This window comes from Exophiala xenobiotica (assembly GCF_000835505.1).
Source record: "Exophiala xenobiotica strain CBS 118157 unplaced genomic scaffold supercont1.3, whole genome shotgun sequence".
In the NCBI taxonomy this organism is placed as follows: domain Eukaryota; kingdom Fungi; phylum Ascomycota; class Eurotiomycetes; order Chaetothyriales; family Herpotrichiellaceae; genus Exophiala; species Exophiala xenobiotica.
This window is the reverse complement of record NW_013562492.1, coordinates 1,090,934-1,116,716: the sequence shown is the minus strand read 5'-3', so window position 1 is coordinate 1,116,716 and position 25,783 is coordinate 1,090,934. Positions and strand designations below refer to the sequence as shown.

General features: G+C 51.5%; 11 protein-coding genes across 12 annotated transcripts; 5 read left to right on the top strand and 6 right to left on the bottom strand.

The window, feature by feature from the left end:
* Positions 1-41: 41 nt before the first annotated feature.
* PV05_04616 lies at positions 42-4,069 on the bottom strand. 2 transcript variants are annotated; one of them, XM_013461039.1, is made up of 10 exons: positions 3,751-4,069; positions 3,674-3,696; positions 3,327-3,346; positions 3,234-3,259; positions 3,085-3,183; positions 2,275-2,993; positions 2,145-2,217; positions 1,666-2,094; positions 1,435-1,617; positions 42-1,386 (listed from the first exon to the last, which is right to left on the bottom strand). In XM_013461039.1, the coding sequence occupies exons 1-10, from the start codon at positions 3,879-3,881 to the stop codon at positions 378-380; spliced, it is 2,712 nt and encodes a 903-aa protein (XP_013316493.1). In that variant the 5' UTR covers positions 3,882-4,069; the 3' UTR covers positions 42-377. The 2 variants fall into 2 exon arrangements, with proteins under 2 accessions (XP_013316493.1, XP_013316492.1); XM_013461038.1 differs by having other exon boundaries at positions 2,145-2,993.
* Positions 4,070-4,437: 368 nt separating this feature from the next.
* On the bottom strand, positions 4,438-5,864 carry PV05_04615 (uncharacterized protein). The gene is made up of 2 exons (XM_013461037.1): positions 5,722-5,864; positions 4,438-5,676 (listed from the first exon to the last, which is right to left on the bottom strand). The coding sequence occupies exons 1-2, from the start codon at positions 5,791-5,793 to the stop codon at positions 4,522-4,524; spliced, it is 1,227 nt and encodes a 408-aa protein (XP_013316491.1). The 5' UTR covers positions 5,794-5,864; the 3' UTR covers positions 4,438-4,521.
* Positions 5,865-6,068: 204 nt separating this feature from the next.
* PV05_04614 (uncharacterized protein) lies at positions 6,069-7,633 on the top strand (the record flags this gene model as incomplete). Its single annotated transcript, XM_013461036.1, has 2 exons — positions 6,069-7,362; positions 7,410-7,633. The coding sequence occupies 2 exons, from the start codon at positions 6,069-6,071 to the stop codon at positions 7,631-7,633; spliced, it is 1,518 nt and encodes a 505-aa protein (XP_013316490.1).
* Positions 7,634-8,406: 773 nt separating this feature from the next.
* On the top strand, positions 8,407-11,820 carry PV05_04613 (uncharacterized protein; the record flags this gene model as incomplete). Its single annotated transcript, XM_013461035.1, has 1 exon — positions 8,407-11,820. One exon carries the CDS (start codon positions 8,407-8,409, stop codon positions 11,818-11,820), a length of 3,414 nt encoding a protein of 1,137 aa, XP_013316489.1.
* A 1,864-nt stretch (positions 11,821-13,684) lies between these two features.
* Positions 13,685-15,990, top strand: PV05_04612 (uncharacterized protein). Its single transcript, XM_013461034.1, has 6 exons — positions 13,685-13,922; positions 13,973-14,203; positions 14,244-14,363; positions 14,410-14,829; positions 14,877-15,118; positions 15,164-15,990. The coding sequence occupies exons 1-6, from the start codon at positions 13,741-13,743 to the stop codon at positions 15,694-15,696; spliced, it is 1,728 nt and encodes a 575-aa protein (XP_013316488.1). The 5' UTR covers positions 13,685-13,740; the 3' UTR covers positions 15,697-15,990.
* Positions 15,949-16,994, bottom strand: PV05_04611 (uncharacterized protein; the record flags this gene model as incomplete). Its single annotated transcript, XM_013461033.1, has 2 exons — positions 15,949-16,437; positions 16,494-16,994. The coding sequence occupies 2 exons, from the start codon at positions 16,992-16,994 to the stop codon at positions 15,949-15,951; spliced, it is 990 nt and encodes a 329-aa protein (XP_013316487.1).
* A 380-nt stretch (positions 16,995-17,374) lies between these two features.
* On the top strand, positions 17,375-19,626 carry PV05_04610 (uncharacterized protein; the record flags this gene model as incomplete). Its single annotated transcript, XM_013461032.1, has 7 exons — positions 17,375-17,758; positions 17,810-18,098; positions 18,147-18,401; positions 18,476-18,596; positions 18,650-18,936; positions 18,992-19,154; positions 19,270-19,626. Exons 1-7 carry the CDS (start codon positions 17,491-17,493, stop codon positions 19,624-19,626), a joined length of 1,740 nt encoding a protein of 579 aa, XP_013316486.1. The 5' UTR covers positions 17,375-17,490.
* A 377-nt stretch (positions 19,627-20,003) lies between these two features.
* PV05_04609 (uncharacterized protein) lies at positions 20,004-21,839 on the bottom strand. Its single transcript, XM_013461031.1, has 3 exons — positions 21,402-21,839; positions 20,609-21,260; positions 20,004-20,547 (listed from the first exon to the last, which is right to left on the bottom strand). Exons 1-3 carry the CDS (start codon positions 21,638-21,640, stop codon positions 20,473-20,475), a joined length of 966 nt encoding a protein of 321 aa, XP_013316485.1. The 5' UTR covers positions 21,641-21,839; the 3' UTR covers positions 20,004-20,472.
* Positions 21,840-22,464: 625 nt separating this feature from the next.
* PV05_04608 (uncharacterized protein) lies at positions 22,465-23,705 on the bottom strand. The gene is made up of 2 exons (XM_013461030.1): positions 22,920-23,705; positions 22,465-22,871 (listed from the first exon to the last, which is right to left on the bottom strand). Exons 1-2 carry the CDS (start codon positions 23,541-23,543, stop codon positions 22,680-22,682), a joined length of 816 nt encoding a protein of 271 aa, XP_013316484.1. The 5' UTR covers positions 23,544-23,705; the 3' UTR covers positions 22,465-22,679.
* Positions 23,706-23,879: 174 nt separating this feature from the next.
* Positions 23,880-24,726, top strand: PV05_04607 (uncharacterized protein). The gene is made up of 3 exons (XM_013461029.1): positions 23,880-24,003; positions 24,091-24,215; positions 24,273-24,726. Exons 1-3 carry the CDS (start codon positions 23,956-23,958, stop codon positions 24,337-24,339), a joined length of 240 nt encoding a protein of 79 aa, XP_013316483.1. The 5' UTR covers positions 23,880-23,955; the 3' UTR covers positions 24,340-24,726.
* Positions 24,373-25,601, bottom strand: PV05_04606 (uncharacterized protein). The gene is made up of 2 exons (XM_013461028.1): positions 25,535-25,601; positions 24,373-25,479 (listed from the first exon to the last, which is right to left on the bottom strand). Exons 1-2 carry the CDS (start codon positions 25,568-25,570, stop codon positions 24,493-24,495), a joined length of 1,023 nt encoding a protein of 340 aa, XP_013316482.1. The 5' UTR covers positions 25,571-25,601; the 3' UTR covers positions 24,373-24,492.
* Between the last annotated feature and the right edge of the window lie 182 nt (positions 25,602-25,783).

Genomic DNA, 25,783 nt, shown 5'->3' with positions numbered 1-25,783 from the left:
TACTCTCACGTGCCAGTCCCGGTCTCGATGCCTCGCATGTCCCCAGGAGCCAGACTATGAGTGAAACGCGAGATACTAATTCCAGCACGAGTACGGAGTATAGATGCTTCAATCGCTTGGTAGTCTTACATACCTTAGCCATGCTGAACTTTCTCTTGGGGCCGTATATGCCCTGGAGGGACTCATGGCACGGTTATTGTACTAAGAGGTTGACATCCTGACACTTGCGAGACAGGTGTCCATAATCCCCTTTTTCAAAGAGTCGGACTGACGCAAGCCGTCCCTATGATATAAATGGTACGTGGTGAACGCAGGCGATGGTTGAACCTCCAGCGGACTGGGGTTGTCAGAAATTTCTCGCGCGACACCCTCCGTGATCAAGTTCCATCCATGTTCATCCCAGCCATCTCGCCATTAATGCCAAAGAACTGGAACCAGTCCTCAACATTCAAAGTAGTCGGCGCCACTGGAGCATTACCAATCGAGCTAGTTGACCATCCATCGCTGTCGTGCATCTCCATCCCAGCGCCCATCATGCCTTGCATTCCAGGCGGCCATACTTGGGCCTGTCCTGCCATGTCAATCTGCGGCATTTGCTGGCCTGTCATGGGGTGTTGCATTTGTAGTTGAGGATCGACAGCGTGGTTCAGGACAGGACTAGTGAAATTCGTCACATCTCCGATAGTCCCGTCAGGGAAGAGCTGATCAGGTTGAAAATTCTCCCATAACTGCTGTGAGATATTTGGCGAGTCTCTGGTAACCAAAAATAAGTCTGGCGGTGTCGCCGGTATGGAATACCCATTGAAGGGCGAGTTGGCTCTGGTGGGACCTCGCGAAGGTATCCGAGAAGCTCCACGAGATCTTGATGCCGGTAAGTGGTCAGCCGGCAGCGGAGGGGAGCCGAGGAAGTTGTGCTGATGCTGGTGTTGAGGGACTTCTCGAGAAGGTGTAACAGCAGGAGTCTGTGGTCGCGACCGCTCATATGACATCTGCGGAGCTGGAGGGCCGACATTAAATCCCAAGTCAATGTCATCAAATTTGCGCTTCGCTGGATTTGTGGGTGGCATTGGTGCATGTGCAGGAGCAGTGTGGGCTGTACCGTTGGCGTTGCCATTTGGCTGGCCTGGAGCACCAGCACCTTGGTTCGTTTTGGCTCGTTGAGCTTTCTTGCCCGTCGCTTTCTGCAACCTCTCCTCCAACACCTTGTTTCCAAGGATGGATTCGAACAGGGTGTGCACCATCTTGGCCACTAACCACACCTTGGACACCTCCTTTAGCGCATTCATGCATACGTTGATTCGTTCCTGGCTGGCCGCCACGACTGAAGGCACTGAGGAGCGCATCTGGTAGACGTGCATAATCAGCGCCGAGAACAGACTGTAAACACTAGACAGAGCGTCAGCAATTTCCAGACACAAAGAGAAATTCACTCACATAAATGCAGGCGTGTACTTGACTTGGTCGTGAGCAAGGAGGTTCTCCATTATGGAAGTAATCATGCCAGCGGCCTGGAATGCTATTGTTCTCGAAGGATATGACATGTCGACATTCTCATAGTCGTGCGGTTTTGCTGTGGCAGGCGGCATATGAGCACGATGTAAGAGACATAGTGTGGTGCTGCAAAAGCGATCAGTCTTAGGCCACAAGTAAGGGATACGCACTCACTAGTAGTTGGAATGAAGTAAGGCAGACCAAAAATGATGGCGCGACCGTTCCCAGTATACCTCCCGAGGACAATTCTGCAACCAATCTGCCAATGCCATGTCGCTATGTGTAAGGTCTATGGCATTGGTCCTTCGAGCCTTGGATGCGACCGAGTATTGCTGCGAAAGCACGAGACCCATAATCTCGCAGAGCTTGACATATTGTAGGAAAAATTGGACGTGAACAGGATCCGGGTGATAGTCACTGTTTGGATCCCCTTCGTCCTCAATGAAGTCGTCTTCAGTAATCATTTCGACATCCGAATCGTCGGTGTTGATCGAGACAGGGCGACCTAGCGCGACAGCAACAGACCGATCCCTTGTGAAAAGAGACCACCATACTCTCTTCCACAGTCTCTTGTCTTGTCGGCTTAGTTGCGAGCTCTCAACACTGAAGAGCTTGTCAGCAAACGTTCTTTCCAGACTGGTGGCTGCACGCACCTCCGATGCATACCAGCACCTTGAGCGACCACAATAGCCACCCTGGTCCAGTAAAAGACATTTTTCGTCACATCTGCCGCAATGTTAGACCGAGCATAGTCGGCAAAGTCGATTGACTCCCGGCCCTTACCTTCGGGGCCCTCCCAGTACCAGCCCATCAATATCAAAGCTTGGACTATGGTGATGCGATCATCTTCATAGTTGGCGTCGTATAGTGCTTTAGCACGCTTGTAGAAGGTCATTGCTGCAGGCGTTGTCGAGCCAGTGGCGTCCATCAGTTGTGGGTTTGTACACACCCGTGAGCCAGCCAGCAAGATTGCCTGAAGAAGCAGCAACGACGGCGGATTTTTGGTGTCTTTATACCTCTTCATGAATCGTGTTTTATTGATGACTGGCACAATGGGATGGACCCAGCGAAAGTAGGCATCAACAAGTTCGTCACACAGCGCTCGAGGAGGGAGTAAAAAGGCGCCTCTCTGTTGCAGGATCTCGATCTCCATTTGGTCTGGTTCCGTCAAGCGTGCACGCGCACCCCTGATGTTCTCCGGGAGAGGATAGTGGACTACATCGGTGGTGCCGTGCCGATCGTGAACGAGCAGTGACAGATTCGAGGATTCTCCCAGGTAAGCGACTCGCCCAGCTTCCTTGATCGGTGCGCGAGCAAACTTAGGCTTCATGAATTGGGCCATGGTACCGTTATTGGCGGCTTGTTGGGCGGCTTGCGCCTCCGACATTTGCGTCGAGGGGATGCCATCTGGAGAATTGAAGCCGGCGGTCGGCCTCGGTTGTGGAGGGCGTGTTAGACGGGGATCTGTGGGAGTAGGCGGTTGCTGGGAGTCGCCAGTCTCACTGTGATGCTCGCTCGAATTAGCTTCTCCCAAACCCAGATATTCAGATGGTAACGTCTTGATACACATTATAGAAATCGGTTGGATCATACCTTTCTTCATCTTTTGCTCGCGACGTACCGGCCCTCTTCCTTTTGGGAACAGGGATCCGGCATTCGATGGAAAATGCTACACAGTTGGTGCAAGGGACACTACACATGGTCAGCAAAACCATCCCTTTTGAAAACTGTTCATGCCTCACCCTAGAGAAGCCGCATCACATCGGACCTATTAGGTGGCCCGGGTTAGTATCAATGACTGCCTCTCCAGCAGGGTCAAGCGATACGCGACATACTTTACGTGCATGACATGTTTCTGCAGGCTGGTGCGTTAGCGAATTCTTCGAAGACAAAAACTAACAACGACTCGTGATAAGGCTTATAGGCATGTTGGGATATGGACATGGTATGCCGCAGTCTCCTTCGTCAAAGGAGCCAGCTGCTTGGACCGAGGTTCTCGGTATGTCGCGTCCACCCAACGAACAGGACTGATAAATCGACGTTGTTCGCGACCGCACTTCTAGCATCTGTGCGGATTGGCAAGCAGCAGCGATATCAATCCGGCAAGTTGTCTAATCCACCTCTTCCGTATGTTCCGCCTTTGCTACGATATGAGGGTTGAACGGAAAGTTGAAGAGCTTACCACACGCTCGAGATGCGCGCTGCCTGTTTCCCAAGTTAGAGAAGACCAAATGGCACCGATCTAGGAAGACGAAATACCTTCTGAAACTGGGATGCCCAGGAGTTTGATTTGCAGGAGCCTTGTTCGTTGCTGGTTGTTCGTTTCCAGATTGCGACTGTGCTGGAGCGGAAGTGGCCTGCGATTCAGATTGTGGGCTTGGATCAGCCATAACTGCGACTGAAAATGCGTCTAGGTGGAGGAGTTAGGGACAGAGGTGGTTTCTGGCCTCCGAGCAAAACAAAATCGCATCGCCGCAATGGCACATGGACGTGGTTCGGCGACGAGGAATCTTTCAGAACGGGAGAAAAGATGCTCTGTTCCGGGGTCGATGCAGCAGGCGGTGATGAGACTTTGGAGCAGCAAACTGCGTCTTAGCAGGAGTGGTGTGGCTCCGTACCTCAAGGAATAAGCAATGGTTCTGGAGGCAGGAAGGCTAGCAACGCCTAACTCAGGCTAGCAACCAGGCTACCAATTGGCGGCAATCCGCCTAAGACTGTGGGGGGTCTCGAAAAGTCTGGGGACAACGTTACGCCCATCATGCGCTGATCTCACGGAGCAAGCACTTTTTGAAAGCCATGCCCCGATTCTGCAAGGCCTCCGGTCGATTTTCGAAGTATCCCTTGTTCTTCTTGCAACCTAGGCGTGCCTAGGCTCGTCTCCTGGTATCAGATAAGCATGTGCCATTTTCTTCCTTCCGGTTCAAATAAAGATTGTCAGAATCGACAGACCGCATGAAGCCTGCTGTGCAGGTGCATAATCCCCATGAGCCTACATAGTATTTATACCACACAGTTAAGTATATATGGGTGCTATCGCTGAATTTCCTCCACAGCTTCTTCCATGTCCGAATCAGCGCCTGGCGAAGATGACGCCGTGCTCCATTCCCCATCTTCCTTCCCTTGTTTTACACCCTTAGCAGACTTGGATGTAGCTGTACCAGAGAAAAAGTCCGATGTTCGAAGGCCCCGAACCTCTCCAGCCTTCATGTTCTCCATCCTCAGCCCGTTCTCTCTTTGACGCTGGATCATTTCACGAACGGGATTCATGGCGGCCTCCCGACAAGCTTCTTTGATGTCGCTTCCAGACATGCCAGCCATTACTCTCGATAGATATTCCAGGTCAAGCTGCGCTCTGTCTACCTTGGTATCTTTAAGGATGATCTTGAGGATCTTCAATCGCTGTGAAGTATTCGGCAAAGAAATTGGGAACTTTTTCGGCATACGTCGCAGAATTGCATCGTCGATATCCTGCATACGGTTCGTTGCTCCGAGAACCAGTATGCGCTGAGGGCGTCCCGACGAATTGGCCGAAGCCAATCCGTCCCAGTGAGTCATGAATTCTGCCTTCACCATGCCACTTGCTTCGTGTTCGCCACTATGGCGCGTACCTAAAACTGCATCAATCTCGTCAATGAAGACAATGGCTGGCTCCAACTTGCGAGCCAGAGAGAAGACCGCATTGACGAGCTTGTTTGAATCGCCAAACCATTTTTCAGTCAAGGTCGAGATGTGTAGATTGATAAAACATGCACCGCTTTCGTGAGCCAATGCTTTGGCAAGCATGGTTTTGCCACACCCAGGCTGCCCGTACAGTAGTACCCCGGAAGGCGCCGAGAGTAATGAAGAAGATGTTGAGTAGAGATCCGGCATAGTCAAGGGGTATATCACCGACTCCTTCAGTTCTTCTATGATGTCCGACATGCCTCCGATATCCTCGAATGTGACGCGTATATCTTCAGGAAAGACCAAATCTTGTAGGATGGCTTGTTCATACTGCGACAATGCGAGTTGTTCTCTCAGTGGTATTTGAGGATCTTGAGATAGAATGGCTTTCGTGGTCTGTGGTTCATCGAGTCTGCGCAGGATCGCCTCTGACTGTAGCCGGGTGCGCTCTTTCGCATCCGCTTCCGGATCAAGGTTCATCTGCTTCAGTACATATTTGACAAGATAGAAGCCTCCGATAGCCTGTTACCATTAGACAACACGAATAAAAGCGCGGGCCTTACTGACCATAGGAGCTGCAATGAGGAGCTCCTGTAGTACGCGATGCCACCAGACATGCCCGCCTCTGTCGGGAGACATCTTTATGATGCTTTGGGCAGGATTCCTTCAGTTGAGCCCATGGGGGTTTGGGAGTGGAAATGAAATGTTTGGAAGGCCTCCGCTGGAGACAGATGATATTGCGTATGATATCAAAGAGGCTGCATGCGCCACGACCGCTCGCCACGAACGCCACTTCAGGCTAGTCCATTCCAGGCTTTGTTTACTCCGAACATTTGTTTGGGGAGTTTATCAATGACACTCGCAACCAATTCAAGCCTCTTAACTGACACTGTTGCCATTGTCTACGCGTCACAATGAAGGGAATAGCCGATCTGTTGGACTCAGACATGGAAGAGTCAGCCAATTCTATCGATGAGAATTCCATTCTCTCTTCCGTCTCGGACGCGACTACCACGAAGGATACTCAAGCAAAGAAAGGCCGGAAGCGACATAGAGTGACAATGCCTGCCAAATCAAAGTCGAAGACAACAGTTTCGCAGAGCAAGAAGGCGATCTCGAAGCAGACCGTCCCGGCGAAGCGCAAAGCAGCAGACGAGGAGGTCAACAGCCGCGATCTCCGTCTGGGGAACGACGCGCAGTGGTCCGAAACGGAGCAGCAAACTTCGGAACCCAAGCCTATGAAACGCGTCCGCGGCCCTAGCAAAACGAAACCCGTCAAGCAAGCGAACGTGATCCGGACGCAGGATGTCGCAGAAGAAGATGTTATGGACATGGAACAGCCAGCGACCGAAGCAGCGCGCCCGATGCAAGCCTCGAGTGGAGACAACTCTGAGCCCGTCAAGGCTAGAAAGAAGGCTGCGCCTGCTAGGAAACCCAAAGTCGTGCAAGAACTTCAGACACTCGTATCCGAAATACGAAAAGAGACAACTGAAGAGGAAGAAGAAAATACCGAACCACTGTTGACAGAGAAGGTATCAAAATCAAATGTCGCACCTCGCAATGTTTCACGACCACGACCGGAACCAACCTACAGGCGTCGAGCAGGGAGCGCATCAGACACGGAAAGAGCAGACCCAAGTCTGCGGCGCAAGCTAGGTGATGTCACTCGCAAGTTCGAGAATGTCGATTTGAAATACCGTAACCTGAAGGAAGTCGGGATTCATGAAGCAAACACCAACATGGAAAAGCTTCGCAGACAATGTGACGCGACAATGCAGGCGTCCAATGATCTGATCGCGTCGCTCAAGAAAGAGCTTGCAGCACAAGCACCACTTGTTCAAGAAGCCCGAAGGCTGAAGAAGCAGATGCAGAGCCAGGAGGTGGAAGTCAGCAGGATGCGGGACGTCGTAACAGAACTCGAGAGTTCCCTCACTACAGCCCAGAACGAAATCAAGGGTCTGCAAGCTAAGCTAGCAGCTGCACGAGCACCATCGGTTGACACTGCGGCATCGAAGCCTCCAGGAAGCGCCATTAAAGGAAAGTCACAGCGGCCTGTTGTAATGGGCAGTGCTGAAGCTGCACAAGCCGCTCAATGTGCTCAGATGAAGGAGGATCTTTACAGTGACTTGACTGGTCTCATCATCCGTAGTGTCAAGAAGACCGATGAAGGTGATACCTACGATTGCATCCAGACGGGACGAAACGGCAGTAAGTAGGAGCACATTTGCGCGAGATCCCTGCTGACGAGTTCTTAGCACTGCATTTCAAACTTTTCGTCGATCAGGAAGATGCCAGAAACGCCAGCTTCGAAGAGACGGAGTTTCTCTACACGCCTCTATTGGACGCGAACAGAGATCGCGATATGATAGAGCACATGCCGAGTTATTTGATCGAGGACATCACGTTTGCACGGCAAAATGCCGCCAAATTCTACGGACGAGTCGTAGACACCTTGACGAAGAAACGAGCAGAAGAATGAAGGGTGTCTTCTGGACCAGTGCTTTGTGATATCTTTTTGAGCATTGCGTTGGACAGATCAAGGGGGATATCTCGAGCTGACAATGCTCGCCCATGGAAGGCGTGGTGCTTGCATCTGCGGCGCATGAAGGCTGGGATAATCGAGGCTTGTCAAGGTCTGGGAGCGTTGTTGGACCCCTCATGTTGGCCCATGTCAGTGATTCCCATTCTGGCGTATCGGCAAGCGAAGGAAAGGCTGATTGATGAAGTCAGGCGTTCGATGGAAATCCAACCAAGATACGAATACTCGTAGAAGGTGTTGAAACGCGTCGCGGATTCTCCTCAATGCAGCTTATCCTTATCGCTACCCCTCAATCATCTCTCCTTCCTAGTTGTACTGCCGCGACTGTACATCAACTCCGCCTCCTAGTAGATCGGGTCATCTACTACTTCACCTTCAGATTCATTCATTTTCCTGCTTGGATACGGGGGAGTCTGGATGACCATTGCTCTGTGGCCCTTTGCCATGCGGTGAGGTGATCTACCCATAGTTTGGACGTCGACCCCTTTCATACTCACCATCCCCGCAATACACAGCATGTCAGCCTGCTCTCGATCAATGACACCGCTTTCAGACCCAGCATCTCTCGAACATTGATTCATCACGGAGAGGCTGCGATCGCATCCTACAGGCTTTCACCCAAGTCGAAACGATCTTCTAGAACAATTGCCATATCTTCGGTCCTCCTCATCCTACCTCCATCGGTACAGTCGCTACCCCATTGATTGTCCGCCATGCCACTGCCACCGGTCTGGAATGGCCGCTTCGGCACTAACCCTGGTAAAACGACCCTTTGGTTGCGAACTTCCATACATCGAGCAAGAAGGACACGTACACACCAAGTACGAAACCTGTGGTGGTGGAGCCGGCACTCGAGCGAACACCCGCTTATGATCGATGACAACCTCGAGGAACGTATGAGAAGGCATCAAAAGATCATGAGGTCCAGATACTCGAAGGCCTTGAAAAGAAAGGCTTTATGGGAGAGAGAAGACAGCCATCACTCGCCATGGGCTGTGCACGGTCGATTCTGGGGGAGTAGGCATTGTGCTTACAAGCCGCAGTCCCCAAATTCTGATAGACCTACACAAGATGAAGAGCACGCGCACAAACTTCATGGTCAAGCTGCTCGCAAGCCCATACACCAAGGCTTTGATTCCTTCAAAGCTGCGGTTGACCATGCCATTTCAGAAGATCCATATGGAACCCTCTTTGGCCGACGTTGGCGTGGCCATCCAACCACCGATCATTCGACATGGGATCCATTCTCCTGGATGTTCAAGTCTGGTGCCATCAAAGAAAACGATGTAACCGCGTCTATGAACTCCTCGTCGCACAAGCCGGCGAGTCCGTCAGATCGGCCGCTATACTCACCTTCAACCGTCGCGGCTCCTCCACAAGAGACTAAAGCAAAGTCCATGCTAGGGTCTGAGACGGAGGCGACCATTGATAGCGAGGAGGATTATGTTTACGACCCGATCTCAATGCGGAAGGTCTCAAAGAAGAGGACCAGCGAAGTATCCGAAGAGAAGAAACCTTTGCTGGATACGCTGTTCTCAGAACATGGGGTTGATATTCCAGTGAAGGCTTTTAAGCCTCGCAAGGTGTATGGCTATGGCACATCTGAAAAGACTACGGCAATCTCGTCCTCTGACACAAGCGTGGCGACTCACAATAAGAGTTCGAGTAGCTCGAGGAAGCAAGAATTGCGCGATCTCATGTCCAGAGCGAAGGGCAACAATATAGATACCACCGCTCAATTCACTGAGCCATATAGCAGTCATGCGGCAGACGAGAAACAGGAAGGGTTGGAAGCTCCAAAGAGAGTTCGTGAGTCTACCGAGCCAGATGACAGCACTCCGTTATTTTCGGGCACTACGTACGAGACCCGTAGTGAGCAACGCAGCAAGCTCGTTACAAAAGATCAAGACTGGCTGGCGAAAGAAGGGTTTCGGACGCAAAACACCGGAATTCAACCCCCAAGAATGGAAGACACATCTAACGACATTCCGGTCAAGAAGTACGCCGGCTTCAGACCACATGTTGACGAAAGCCGTCGGAATGCCAACGAGACCAGCACTGAAATTCCTGTCAAAACGTTCGGCCCCAAACTCGAGCCAGCGCTGGATCGAATACAGATAAATTCCCTCGCAAAGAAGGAAAACAGCAGTATTATGTTTGAAACAGCTCTTGATCGCCGGAACAACACGAACAAGGCAGCAGAGCAGAAGGAAGAAGGCTCAAAACCAGCCAAGGTCTTTAAACCTTCAATTCCGGCAACCGAGGAAGACATGGACCTACTGCGAGCCAGCGATGTGCGTGCGGCCACGCGAACTGCCAGAGTCACGAAGCAGGAGAGTGTTAATCTCAAGAAAGAATCAAGGGGAAAACTCGAGGCCGATTTTGCAGCAGTCCCAAATGACCAGAAGGACGCCGCCAAGGCAGTTCCTGAGGATGCCGGCATTCAAACGAGCAAATTGAGCAAAAGGCTGGACAATGTCTGGGACCACATTCGCGACTATCCAGATGGCATCGTTGCCAAAACACTGAGATCTGTGGGAACTTTCAACTACAACTACGGTACCTATCTTCGACATCTACGCGGAGAAAAGTGGATGGATTTGACTAAGAAGCTTATTTTCAAAGATGACTCCTTGAGCAAAACGCCTTCGATCTATAAAGACAAGCTGCAAACTTCATTGAAACTTCCTACGCCACCACGTGAAACCACAAAGGCTTTGGAAGAGCGTCGTGAACGCACTGCGGCCTTGAGGGAAGCGACAGTCAGGGCAAAGAACGACTCAGAAATAACGAATGCTCAACTCACACGACTCTCTAACGATATCAGAGCCGTGTATGAAAGTGAATATGGTCCGATCGATATCAATCACCGCCAACCTGCACCAGAGACTGAAGTTTTAGAAAATCTCGCAGCATCTGCGACTCCAGATCCTGCACTCAACAAGCAACCGCACCCTCTACTCAGTGCCACTGTGAAGCCAGGGGTCTCCACCAATCCCGTCATTGACAATTATGTGAGCGACTTTGAGCCCAAGTATGCCGAGCTTGTGGACGCGACTAAGGCAGTGAGAAGAGAGCTTCACGAAGCAAAGATGGCAATCCGTGCAATCGAGGCCAGAAGACCAGATAATGTCTGGATTGCTCCAGACGCGACAGGGTCGAATTTTGGCAGGAAGAGAATCGACTTGAAAGCGCAAGAGGTTGCGGAGGTCAAACCCGCGATGTCTGAAACTGGAGATGGTGACCCAGATGAAGTTGCCGAGAAGAAAGCTACGGGTTGTGCACCAAGCGACCAGACGGAGAGGCACACAGTACCAGAACCGGTCTTTACACCTGCAGGCTCGCCCGTTTGGAACGATGAACAGATACCGCCCATTGAAAGCCTGAGAACGAAGCGTTTTGATTCGCCATACCTTATCCTAGCGTACGACTCTTCGACAGAGAAGGTCGAAATCTCGCCAATGAACGAGCCATCAAAGACAGCAAAGAAATCGGCGGATGCCGTGGGCATTCTGGCAAGGCTCAAGCATGCCCCAGAGTTTCTCAAACACTTCACAACGCTCAAAAGAGCAGGTTACGCGCTTTTTAATGGAAGCGAAGACATACTGATTTTCAGGAAACAACAACCAGAACTTGTTGCAGGATCGAAGCCCTTCAGTGGCGCAAGCAGCAGTGATACAAAGGCGGACTGTATGCACTCAAGCAAATCGGCAGCTCCAGTACTGGATGAGGTGAACGGAAAGACAAATCCATCTGGAGCACCAGCACCGCCGTCCCGGCCGTCTGTCAGTAAACAGCCAACCGTCAGGAGGCAAGAGAATGTCTTCTCCGGCACGATTCGGCCTAGTGTGGCAGTGGCGTCTTCTAACACCGAGACCAATGCCCACTCTCCGAAGGAGCAGAATGACACTTTCTGGAAGCGTTTCACAAGTCGACTGAGGCGAACCTTTTTGACCATTGCAGCTCTTGGTGGCGGTGCGTATGTGATTGGGTTTATCGCCGAGGGCATGGGTGCGCAAGCGCAGAAGCAGAACGGAATTGAGGATTCTCAAGCTCAAGGACCCAGAAAGCGAATTGTGATGACTGGTCAGAGACCGGGAATTTTCAGCACAGAGAGCTCAAGGTGACAATGCAGTTCGCGTAAGAATGTTTACGGAGTTATTGAGTGCAGGAGGCATTTTAACATGTCCTTGTAGCGCGCATCGGCAACAAATCTGTATCGTCAGCGGTATTCGTGAAGGATGGTCTCCCCTCGTTGTTAGGTAAGGTAGTTAGCTATGTTATCAGATCCTCTCCTGGCATTGAATATACATACGTCGAACACGTCAGGCGAGAGGTGCATATCTTGCTAGGACAAGTTTTAACCACCTTCCTGTTTGGGAGTGATTGCCACCATAACCAGCTCGAAATATGTTTCTTTGTTGCGACAAGCTGACCCGCAGGACGTACTTTGCTCATAGTGATGTCGGCGCCTCAGCAGCGAAGTGTCCTCATCACAGGGTGCTCTCGGAATGGCTTAGGCTATGCTCTGGCGGTGGCCTTCCACCATGCGGGACTCCGTGTTTTGGCAACGGCGAGAGATCCGGCTCGAATGGTCGGATTGAAGGATCTCGGAATCGAGTGTCTGCGGCTAGATGTCTGCAACGAAGAATCGATCCGTGACTGTGTCGCGCAGGTCAGACAGTTGACGAAGCGCTCTGGAGATGTCGAGGGGAGCCTGGATTGTCTGGTCAATAATGCTGGTGGAGGTATGTCCCGCTTCTTTCACTGCCTTTTTCCGGGAAGGCCCAGGCTGCCAGCAGTTCCCAGCAGATGAGATTGCGTGCCGGTCACTCGATGATTGCACTGCGATAGTCTTCACAAGCTCTTGGGAAAGTGAGACACAAGCATATGCTAGAGACTGACACGGTTTCAATCTACAAGGCTATAATATGCCCATCTCCGACATTTCGGTCCCAGAAGCAAAAGAGCTATTCGATTTGAACGTCTGGTCATACATCAGCGTCACGCAAGCTTTTCTACCAATGCTTCTTTACGCCGCCAAATCTTCACCCAATTCCAGTCCGAGCCTCATTGTCAACAATACGTCGGTCTCGAGCGTCGAGCCTACACCTCACAACTCTGTCTACCATGCTTCAAAAGCCGCCGCGGCGATGTTCAGTACCCACATGCGTATCGAGCTGGAACCTTTCAATGTGCGGGTGGTCGACTTGAAAACCGGCTGCGTGCACTCAAAGTTCCACGCGAATCACCAGGGTGGGAATGCCAATCTGCCGGCGACGTCGATCTACATGCCTATCAAAGACCAGACAGAGAGTGCGATGCGCAATGCGTTTCCTCACCGAGAAGATCCAGAGAAATGGGCAAGGGATGTTGTGAAGGATATTGTGAGGAATTGGGACAGGCCACCTAAGGAAATCTGGAGAGGGACTGGAGCGTGGACGACATGGTTCTCGAACACGTTCCTCCCCGTAGGTTGGTGGGATGCGAGTTGGAGGAAAGCGGTAGGTCTGGATCTGTTAGAGGGGAGGCTGTAGGAGATGTTTGGGAAAGGGCTTGTGGCTTTGATGGGGACCGGGAGTGTCCACACATTGTGGCAATTCCTCTTCTCGTGTCTCTGGACCGGGTGCAGAGGACTTTTCAGATATCAGTACCTTGGTAGCTTTCGAGGTTCCGAGTTGAGCCAGAAGTAGTCGCAGAGCAGGATTACCTTGCGCATAGAGATTGCCCATAGAGGCTTGTCAGAGATCCGGCGGGTGAAACTAAAGGCAAGGACGGGCGGGGGGTATCGCTCATTTTAGGTAAGCAGAGCCTAACACCTCTTTGGAAATGGTGCCCACAAAGTGCCTGGCGAGTGATTATTGCGCCTAGAACAGCAACTGGCGGGGTCAATGGATACCTGGAACTCCCCGTTAGACGCTCGATTCCGGCTCCCCAACGGCGGCATCAGTCACTTTCGCAGTCAAACGACACCATTCCCAATGGACCCAGCTGGACTACCCTCGCGCTTCCATGTCCTTACCTCTGTCCGTTCATTTAGCTAGGTCATGGACCAAAGTCAAGAGCCATCTACGAATGAGCGGCCGCTTCTGGACGGCCACCTCGAGCAAGAACAGCCCAAGAGAAGACGTTTGAATCGACCATTTAGCGCCTGCAATACGTGTCGAAAATTGAAGACCAGGTGCGAGATCGCTTCCAGGGATACCTGCAGAAGATGCGCAGCACTACGGTTCGGCACTACCTCTCCTATCAAGCTTCTTCTGCTAACTCGTGAGGTAGTCTCAAATGCGACCTACCAACACTGGAGCAGGAAGCGGAGTCATCAGAGTCGTCCCTGCCTTTTGGCGTTGAGGCCCGCCTCGCGCGTAACGAGGAGAGCGTCGAAATCCTCACAAAGCTATTGACCACGCTGAGTGCACCGCCGAAGAATGATGAAGGCCGAAGAGCTTCAGCTCTTTCCGAGGTCTCTGGTGCAGACTGGACATCGACTTCTGTCCGCGCGAGTTCATCGTACCAAACCGGAGTGACAAGACCTGTACCTCTGCTAAAGAATCTCCAACAACGTCTCTTCGGACCCAAACGGCGAATTCGGAGATGAAGTCCTCGCAATAGGAAACGTGGTATCAACAGGCATTCTGGGTGCCTCCCTGGCCAACTATCTGATCAGAGTGTAAGCACATTCCACGGTGTCATGCAGAATGTGCTGACAGTTGCAGTTTTCTTCAACGCCTTGGGAAGTGGATAGCTGTCTATTCCGAGAACGACCTTCCAGATGACCTTGAAGAGACTCACCCTCTTCTTTTCAGCGCGGCATGCCTGCTGGCATCACCACATGTGCCAAACGTGAGCAAGGATACGATTCAAAGAAGAGACAATTTAGTCAGGCGCTTGACCGCAAGCACGATTCTGAAAACTCCTGTTCTGAGCCACGAGTCGATCCAGGCGTTACTGCTGCTCAGCATGTCCAGCCCGACAATCCAGACCACCATGCCTATGGATAGCTGGATGTTGAGCGGGACGAGCGTCAATCACGCCGTCTTATCCTTTAACCTAGCAAACCCGGCTTCAGAAGACGATGACGATGCACGATTGCGAAACCTTCGCATCTGGAATGCTTTGTGTCTGACGAATGTCCAGTAAGTCTGCCTGGTATTGTTAAAGTAGCTCGCACTGACGGATATAGGTTCTCTGTCGGTAATGCTCGACCGAGCGTGGTCTCTCAGCGTTTCGTAGACTATTGCTCGCAGATATTGGATTTTCAGACATCAACCATGGCCGATGCAGCATTGTTTGCTGAAGTATTGCTCTACAGCAGGACTGAGAAGATGCTTAACGACGTCCCCATGGTCACTGAGACCCACGTGGTCCCTGTGTACAGAGAGCTCGAAGATTGGCATGCATCCTGGAAACATGTCCTCGGAAGTTGTGGGTTTCTCATTGCCAGCATCAAGCATTCACTAATGATGGCAGTCCCTCCCACATATTCCAAACCAGATTTCAGTTACGACTTCTGCTATCTCCTCCTATATCGGACGGCGTTAAAAGCCAACTCCGACTCAACTCCTGTTCAAGAAGCTATCACTCAGACGACCAGCAAAATCCTGGAACGGTTCCTCAATTTGGACTTCTCGGCTGCTTTAGAAATGCCGGACTTTTTCTTCTTCATCGTCATATACGCAGCTCTCAACTTGTGCAAGTTCGCCGTCGGCCACCATTTGATCGCCGTCACTCAACAATATCTCACGGACATTGCGCCCAATGACGAACATATTGCCTACAGATTCGGCGCCATTATTGGTGAATTGCGACGGGCAGCAGCTGAAGCAGGAGTATCGCTTTCTGACAATATTGAGGCAGAGAAAGCATTCATAGCAGCACAACTTATTGCCACAGAGGACGGGTACACGTGGCAGATGCTCACGACAGGGAACTTGGCTAATCTGGATTTCTGCCTTGATGATATAACTTTCCCTACAGAGGACTTATTGGTTCATGAGCCATGATTTTGGTCCAAATTTTCGACAGACAAGCAGTGATCTTTTCCCATTCCGACACCCGCGCCTAGCGCTATGCCACACCGGAAGAATGCACGCCGACCTCGAACATCTCTGCTGGCCCATGGCTGCTCATACAGCAGCTGGTGTCACTATATATTGGTTGCCTTGAACCGCAAACGGACCCATTCCTGGCACGAGATAGGCTCATATTTCGCTGGATGGTCCTCATCGACGCAACTTGGAAGCACTCCGCACGTCTCATTGAAGTTGAAACGTAGGGTATACAATTAGCATCGGCTTCGCCACTGCTGATCTTGTCATACCAAAGAAAAATGGCATCGAAAAGCGTTCGTTAGTGTTGAAATTCTTTGCACGATGGACAGTCGATACAAAGCGGTCATTGGTGATGCGCATCAGGTAATCTCCGATGTTGAGAAAGGTGCCTTCTATCGGAGTTGCATTCAACCACTGTCCGTCTCGATTCAGAACCTGAAGGCCACCATTCTGGTCCTGCCAGAGCATGGTGAAGAACTGAAGATCCGTATGCGAACCGATGCTGACGGCCTCCTCCTTATCCTCCAGAGCGCTTTGTGGAATCGGAGGGTAATAGTTGAGTGCAATCGCAGCATTAGGGTGCGAGGTCATGGTGTCAAAATGATCTTCGGGCAAGTCCAGGGCGAGAGCAAATGTCCTCACCAGTCGCCGAGCAGTCGAAAGGCAGGCTCGCCAGTACTCAATCACGGCTTCCTTGAAGCCGGGGACATTCGAAGTCTCGTTCCAACAGCACTCCTCTGCGCGGAAACCGTCTTTGATGTTTTGTGGGATAGATTCAACGTCATCGACAGCAGGATCGTAGTAGGGTCATATCGCATGCCGAAACTCTCTCGATAGTCGATACTTTCCACGGCATTGGCTCGGTGAGACTTGGGGCCATTCCAGCCATTGTGCCATTTGGATCCTGACACGCTCACGCGTTCCTTGGTCTCTTGTGGTTGATGGAAGAAAGTCTTAGAAGCCTTCAGAGCCGATGCGATGGTGTCTTGTGGGATTCCATGGTTCTTCATGTAGAAGAACCCAATGGTAGTGGCAGCCTGTCGTATTTGTGCTGCCACAGCTTTCCGATCTTCAATGTCCTTGCTGAATATCCCATTGACATCGATCACGGGGATCTCCTCTCGCGTGGCATTGCGAGGCGGTGTTGTTTTGACGGAACGAAAGACTGGACCGTATGCACTTGTGAGCTGCAGAGTCGTCCATCCCTCGATCTCAGCTGGCTTGCTCTCTTGCACCACGGTAGATGACATTTCTCGGAGTTCAGTGTGTGGTAAAATACTTCCCTTCAAATTTGCAAGACTAATATAATTCAGAAAGAAGTCATGTGTATATGAAACTGTCCTGTCTCGATCAGCTGGCACGACCTACAGAATTCGCAAATTGGGTTTCCCAGGGCACCGTCGGGTCTCCGCTCGGCTTGCCCTTTCACGACGAGCCGCGTGTCCGTTGATACTGTTATCATCTGGGGATGATTTCGAGATATGGTATCAAGAAAATGTATCCACTCACAGCGTCGATCGGGGCAAATGGCACGGACAACCGACGGAGAACCGACATGGTCGCAGCTCCGCCACGAAGATAAAACGTTTGTCTCGAGCAGTCGAATATTGTCATCCTCGACTACAGTCATCATGGACAGAATAGTGCAAGATCGTATAAGGTAGTACATCACCACCTGCGTCTCATGATGCACTCCAGAACCAGGAAGCATACCGATCGCGCTGCTTTCAGAACCACACCTAGACCATGGGCTCGGTGTCATTCCTCAGTCGCCTCGTGAAGCGAATCGAAACGAAGGAGTACCGCAATGCTGAAGCAGAGAATGGCCATCAATGGCTCGACAACAATGATCTGCGACCCGTCCCCATTGCCGACCGAACATTTGGCTGGAAATCGTACTTTTGGTTTTGGCTCTCGGCGAACGCCACTCCGGCCTCATCCTATGGTGTCTCAGCGGCACTGGCAGCTGGGTTGAGCGTCTGGGAAGCACTCGCATGTCAGCTGGGTGGACAGAGTAAGGTAGTCATGCTCCATCGAATGCGCTATTGCTGACCAACGGCTATAGTCATGATTGCAACCGTCTTTGTATTCAACGGAAGAGCTGGTGCTGCATACCATATCCCTTATCCGACCATTGCACGAGCGTCGTTTGGCATCTGGCGCGCCTACTGGCCGGTCGTGAATCGGGTGGTTATGACGCTTGTTTGGACTGGTGTGAACGCCGTCCAAGGGGGTCAATGCGCCTACGTGATGCTTCATGCCCTCTTCCCTTCCATTGCCAGGATCCCGGATGTCTTCCCTGATGGCGCTTCGGCCTTGAATTCGGGAGGCATGATCGGTTTCTTCCTCTCCTGGTAAGAACATAGGCTTGTGATAGGGACGATTTCTCTGACAGCCTGCAGGATCTTGACGACCAGCCTGCTTCCTATCAAAATTCCAAATTTGAGACCCTACATGTACACCAAGCTTGGCATATTCTTCCTCTGCTCAATTTTTCTGCTCGGGTGGGCTCTTGCCGAGGCAGGAGGTATTGGTCCTGTCGCTCGACAAGGCTCGACTGTCCACGGTTCCACCAAGTCATGGACCGTTGCTCGATACGTCTTCATCTACTGTGCCAATGGTGCAACCTACGCAACGAATGCGTCCGACTTCTTGAGGTGAGCGCAACCCAATGTTTCTGGGAGCACCAAATATTCCGCGGTTCAAGCCAGTTTTGCTAATGTGGTACTAGATATGCTAAGAAGCTTAAGGATGCATTCTGGCCACAATTAGTTGGGTTTCCTCTGTCAACGTTCCTGGTCGGTATCATTGGCAACTTGATCGTGTCCAGCTCGGTCATCACTTTCGGCGAGGTATGGCTCAAAGTCATACACCTTCATATATACCTGCTAATTGATCTTCCCAGTTAATTTGGAACCCCATAGATTTCGTGGACGCTCTGTTAGAGAAGCGCTACAACTCCGCGACGCGCGCAGGTATCTTCTTCCTTGCCCTCGGATTCCTCTACGCTTCGATCATCTCGTCTATCTTTGAGAATTCGATCCCCGCTGGTAACGACCTTGCCGCCCTGTGGCCACGGTTCATCACCATCCGACGAGGCTTCTACATCGCAGCCATCATATCCTATGCCATGTGCCCCTGGTACATCCTTGGCTCAGCATCGAGCTTTGTTGCGTGGTTGGCCTCGTACCAGTATGTGCTGCCAGGAACATCTTCCCGGGTGTCTCAGGCTAATATGGTGTCACAGGATCTTCTTGTCATCTATCACCGGCGTCATGCTTTGCCATTACTTAATCGTCTTGCGTGGATACCTGAAGATCTCCGATATGTTCACCCCGGCGCACAGTGGCCTCTACTACTATTGCCGAGGTTGGAACTACAGAGCGTACGTCGCTTACCTCGTGGGAATTGTAAGTTTTTCAAATCTCTCACCAAAATCCTTTGTCGTCGCATTTCGACACGGATATTACGCCTTATGCCCTTGTCTAGCTACACTGGTAACAGCTTTTCTGACGACTTCTACAGGTTCCCAACTTCTATGGCTTCTTGGGCGTCTTTGGTGTCCGCGTCACACAGCCGGCGACGAGAATGTACTATTTTGCCTACCCCATGGGATTAGCGCTGAGTTTTGGAACATACTGGGCGCTTAATAAGTTGGATCCGCCCATCTGCTCGAATATGGGGCAGATGTTCCATGAGGTCGGGTCTGAAGCCGAGGATGCGGTCATTGAGTCGGAGACTGTGGCAGTGGATATGGATGTAGTTTTGAGAACAAGCAAGGGTGGGATGGTTTGGATGCCAGTGAAAAAGACGCTGTTCTTGTGTAGTATTGTATACCTGGTACCTGGGCATGCGAATGAGATGAGGTGGGGTTCAAGGTGACCCCAGGCTACATCATGGGTGTTTTCTATGAAGGTTTTGTCGTATACGGGAGCTGGTAGCCGCTACTGGTTCGATAGAAGCCATTCGCGACAGAAAGCATCTGGATAATTAAGGCTCTGCTCGTGGTTTGAATAGAAACAGGGTGATCGCTATGGGACGGATCAAAGGCTGGGAAGCGGCTGTTCGGTGTTGGTAGGATGTCGGGAATGGACTTCTGGACGAAGCCTTGGGCAGCGGATCATCGAATTCAATAACAAGAGACGACACCTGTTTAGGGGTGGGAGGGTACCGTTGACAGTGACATCGCAAGGGGGACGCTTCGCGATATGCCAAGCTCCTATGGTGAAGACTGGGGGAGTACAGTACCAGTGAATGATGTTAGACGGTGACATTGGCGGAGGGGCCTCTTCGCGATATGCTAAGCCTCTGCTAGTGAAAATATTGAGCCTAGAGTGACCGTCACTCATAAAGGGTGTTGGACCTGAAGTCTTCCCATATGCCATTTCTCACAGAAACAAAGAGCGTTGTGTGCTGTGCAAGTGACCCACGAAATTGGCCATTAACATCATAACAGTTTCCAAAAGCATGCTCACGGGCATACTCTAGTTGAGTACAAATCCCATATTCAACCAGTCCATCCATCCATGTGCGCCAGCATCATAACGCCATGCTTGGAAACATATGTCAATCGCCAATGAAGACTTTGCCGACCGTCGTTAGTATCTGTGCCAGTGTCGACACGAAAAACAGCAATAAGAGTCTATCACCAGAAGCCCGACTGTTGAGAGCAACGCTGGACAGAAACCCCGGCCATCAACGCCTCTAAACCTTTCTTTTCTGGGGGATTCAACTGCCCTCGATCTTGGTCATTAGATTCTTGCGCATGTTAGCATTAACGACGCCGCCGACGCCGAATGCAGGCTGGTTGTGTGGGTTAGCCAAAATGGAGACTTGAAATAGACGGGAAGCAGCATGGTCTTACGATGATCCTGCCCATTCTAGCAAGAGCGCTGACACCCCAGTCCCTCAGAATGCGAGGATATCGCTCAGCGAAACCCAGGCGCCCTTGTCTGTTGTACAAGTCCAAACCGAGAAGATGAATCGGCGTGGAAATCATCTGTATCGCTGCAGGAGCCAGGAATTGTGCGGTGTTCGCTCGTCCAGATTCGGTGCTGAGGATTCTCGAGAATCGTGATGTTATGGCGGAAGGAAGGCTGGCCAGCTGTGGTGCGATGATGGGAGGGAGGTTGAAAGAAGCGAATATCGTCATGCTGTCTCGGATGGCGAACAACGCATATGATAGCCTGGGTACCACGGCTGCGGGAGACGACGACGGCGCGCCGAACATACGCGCGAAACACGAGTCTTTATACACACACAGACTCATGTTCACGGACGATATTGCGAAGAATTTTGTGGGTCCAGAGGAGACGGAGGATGCTTGTTTGCAGGTCAGAGTCGACGTGAGAGTGTCAACCGTGTTGGCGGTCATGTACGTCGAGAAGTACAGGCCGAAGATCAGAAGGAAGGGCCTAGAGAAGAGGAACGCATGCGGGCGAGTAATGGCCGGACGCAGCGAGCGCAGAAGGCATGATGAAAGGGATGCGCCTTTGGCGACTTTTTCAACTATCGAACTGGATGTATCTCAGTATTTGGTTCGCTACGACAGACGACGTCGATATTTGAGATGAAAGGATTTTTCTTGTTCAGGACACCATACGGAGTATATACGGGGCCAAAAGGCATTGTAGGTGTTTCTCGAATCTCTAACATACCGGTCTATTACGCATATCACTGGTGCTATTAAAGCCGACGCGCTCGCGGCAGATGTAAGGTCCGCACCTAGTCTCAAGCCTAGGCTGGCGGTGTTCCACTGTAGCAGCTTTTCTGGTTCGATTGAGGGTTTCCGTAGGGTGGATAGAGGGATGTGAGGTCGAGTTAGGGTGGCAACCGCCGTGGAAGGGTTCAAGGTCTTCGGAGAGTCGTTGTCTCTGCCGCTGTCGAGCGCAGGCATGGTAGCAGGATCTCACACGAGCAGTACATCGAAGTACTCCCGGCTGGTTGGTTGGTGAGGGACGGCGAGAAACGAAAATTAGCCTTGTCTAGAACACCAAGTACATTACTCCCATGAGGACTCGTCGGTGACTAGAGGATGCTGTAGGGTATGATGACAAAGGGCGTACCGGAGATAGGTGCCCTGGGAAGACCTACACAGTAGACTGTAGTGACTGTTGAAGTTGGACAAAGTTTACTTCGGAGGGTAATGCACCGAGTCCGATGTCGGCGGAAGCTTCTGCCGTTGAAGCCGATAAGCGATAACGAGTCTACGCTGGCTCCTTGTGCTCTTGACCTCTTGCCAGCCCCTTTATCTCCTTCATTGTCCCAGGTTCTGACTGTGCACCTTGTCACAAGGCCGGTATCCTTCATGGAGTTGAGACTGTCACGATGCTCGGCGGCCGCCGTTGAAAGCCGTCAAGGAGAGTGTTTTGCGCAACAGACAGGATGACACTTGGCTCCGCCGATACCCGTGCTTACAGGTGAAAGACATGGCTGAAACCATGTAAGTTCTGCCTACCCCAGTCGGATTGACCTTGTTCTTGCGGAACTGTGTCAAGGCTAGCATTGGGAAAGGATACTCCAACTGGGCAGTTACGCAAATCCAGGCAAGAACGTGGAGAGACGGCAACAACGAGGAGTTGAGGGCTTCTGCCTGGCGAAAAGGGACGAGACCTGGCAGTGCCGGTCGAGGTGGACAGGCCCGTCATGGTATTTGCGGTGGCCATGATGGCAGTGGTGGTACTCATGGTGGCATGTGGCATGGACATGCCGTCGACTGAAGGGCTGACGATCAGTGCTGATTAGGTACAAGCTGCTGTTTCATGCGCTTTGTAACTCAGAGCATGCAACTGGGAGTACCTGGAGATCCAGAAGACTCCAGTTGTATGAATATCATTGATGAGAAGCGAATTGGACATGTACAGTTACTTCCCAAGACGAGTGGCGGGCTAATGAAACAGGACGAGCTAGAGACCGCTTTTTTATCCTTTGACGCTCTATAATTCCTTCCTTTCTTTCAGTAGTTTTACTTCGGCCTTGATGGCATCTTGTCTGCCAATGGCATGCCTGTCTCCCACGGCTCTTTCTCCACCAATAGCACGGAACGCCTGGTAGAAGGTCCATTCTACAGCCTCCTCCACAGGCTTGTCGAACAAATACGGAAGTGCCGGGACGGCTGCTAAACCGAGCTACAACTCCGTCAGTATATGGCAACAGTTTCTTGATCTCTGACTTACCCCAATTGGACCCCATGTCCTTACTTTGACATTCTGGACGTTCTTCATAGCCTTCCCCGAGTACTTGACGATACTGTGAATCGTGAACGCAGGCAGACCCATCGACGCAAGACTCTGGAACACCGCCCTCTGCGCCATGACACTCCGGTAGTCCTCGATGGCAGGTATATGCACCGGTTGCCGCGTTAACTGCTGCGCCGCCTCTGATTTCTGGCTTGCATCGCGATACTCGTCACCGTCAGGGTGTAACCGCTTCTGGTTTCTTTTGTAGGCCCTCCAACCTTCGTTGCCGACGTCGCCGAGAATATATGCCCACGAGATGCCGTACGCGCCTCTGACGAGCCAAGGGTGTGCGACAGGCCGGAAGGACTCGCCTATGTCGGAGGTGTAGGCAACGTATCGGTGGGCACTGAGCATGATGGTGCGCAGCCGGTTTGCATACGCAGCGTACCGCATGCTGGTGTCTGTAGTGTCGGGCGTGGCGCCTTCGTAGAGGTCATCCATCCAGTCATCTTGACTGTGTCTGTCGACAATTTTCTGAAGTTCCTTGGGGAGGCTTTCGCGGGGGAACGCGCCGTTGGGAACGCGAGACGAGTCGTCGGAATTGCTGTTGCGACCCGACATGATGTGTAGGGCGGGAGCTATGCGAAGCTGTCTGCGACGAAGGATGGAGACTTACATTCGCTGTGTCGCATGGGCAGTAGGAATCGCGAGGCGTAGGCAGGAATATTGCCTCACAGCTAGCTAAGCCCCCCGGGGAGCCTCGGCGGTTTGCGTCCGGGGACCGTGACGAAACAAAAAAGACCCAGAGAAAATCCGCCCCGGTCCGTGTTCGCTTGCGTGGGATGCTGAAGTGATCCGCCACTATTACGTCTGAGCGACTCATGCTCTACCGTAAATCACGTGCAGCTTCAGAAGCTGCGCCGTGAGGTGGAAGTCGCAGTTTGCAATTCAATAGGAACATCTGAGCAACCCTACGCGCATACCATTATTTCTACCGCCACGTCCAACTTCTTGTCACTCCAATACCTTCAAGATGGTTGCTATGTACAATATTGCCGGTCGGCAGGTCGGCTCTCACTGGGTACGTCGACTTCTCGAGATACCTGTGCCATTCAACTCCGCAGGGAAACGTATTGTGGAAGCCAAACATGTAGCTGACGATATCTAGCTGGCCATGGCCACGCTTGGTGCAGCTTTTGGTATCCCTTGGGCCATGACAAGAGGCGGCAGCTCAAAGAAGTCGACGACACCTCCGATCAACGCTTCAAGCAAGGACGAGGAGAAGTTCATTCAGTAAGAGACCGGAACACTCTACCTGGGATTACGCACCCTCCCTAACCCTTTTTGTAGAGAGTTTTTGCAACAAGTCGAGCAAGAAGACAAGGCAAACAAAGTCTCAGGGAAGGAAGCGCACTAGACTATTGACGGTTGTTCCAAGATTGGAAGATGGCTGGTCCTGCACATCGCGATTTGTACATACGGTAGAAGGATGGAAAGTCAAATACATCAGCATTTCTTGAGAGCGGAAGGATGCCTTTGTCAGGCCAAAATCCACTGAAACCCAGCGCGTTCACGGTCTCAATTCAAAGACTTCTCCATTCTCGCTTGGCCGACCCATCTTGACTCTGGCAAAACCTTGCGTCAGGTCCATGACAATCGAGAACAGGGTCTGCATTGCACTCTTTTCACCCACAGCTCGACAAATTGAAGCTGGGTAATTCTTCTCATCCTTCAGCACTTCACTCAGGGCCTGCATGTTTGGTCTGTCGATGCCTCCCATCAGCTCTTGAATGCGGATCAGGCGGAACGGTGAGTCAGGAAGAAATGCAGAACCTTGCACTTTGTGCTCTTTGACAAGATGGTTCGAGTGAGTGCATATACCTCTCTGGTCCATGGGCATTTCCACAATGTCAAGAGCAGAACATTCGAAGCCGATAGCGCCCGTGGGTGCATCTGCGATGGTGATATGACCGGCTGCGGCCACTCCGACTTTCCGCAGTGCATTGGCCGCTTCTTCGCGGGAGGAACTGTCAAGGACTGTTCTCAGAGCAAGATGCACCGGAAGTTTGTTGTACGATACCCCAGGTGCTGCAATGGCGTTCAAAGTGACTCCCACTCCGGCCGAATTCAGTCCAATCTTTCCAATGATGCCGCCCTCGGTCATCATTTTTATCGTTGGCTTTGGCAGCTGTTCGATGGAAAGTGATATTATGTTTGGGGTTTGCTCGATGCGCCAATCCCAATTCTGGGCGATGAAGCTCTCGTCTGATGTCTTCCAGGTGAAAGCCGTACAGCCATCGCTTAGCATGCCATAAGCGATCTCCGTGCGCACATTGAGCGCAATGATGGAATCCAGATCCGTGCCAGCACCGTCTGCTACGCCTTTCATCTCCTCCATAAAATGGGGGTAAGTCGATTCCAGCAAGGGAGAAAATGCGCGTGCTACGTCACGGACTTGCGACCATGAGAGTTGGGTCCTCTCCTTGAAGAATGCCTCATAGAAAGCAATGCTGCCGTGCACTTCAGTTTTGGCATTTTGACCATGTTGTTGCCCGATCTAGAAAGTGTCGTCAGCCAGTCATTTTCTAGGGTTCGCGACCATTTTTGTTTACTTCATAAGGAGTCCCTGAGCATTTGATATGCTTCATCTTGGATTGGTCTTGTGGATATAGTTTGAAGATATTCCGTATTGATAAGATATCCCACAGCGTCTGGCTGTATATAGTTTCCTTTACGCTGATTGCCACGGACCAAGATCCCTCCCCTCAATGCGGAGTTGAGCGAACTACGAATGCCGCAATTCCAGGTGCATTGATGCGTCTTGATTAACTGATCATTTCGTAGCAAGAGCAAAAACAAGC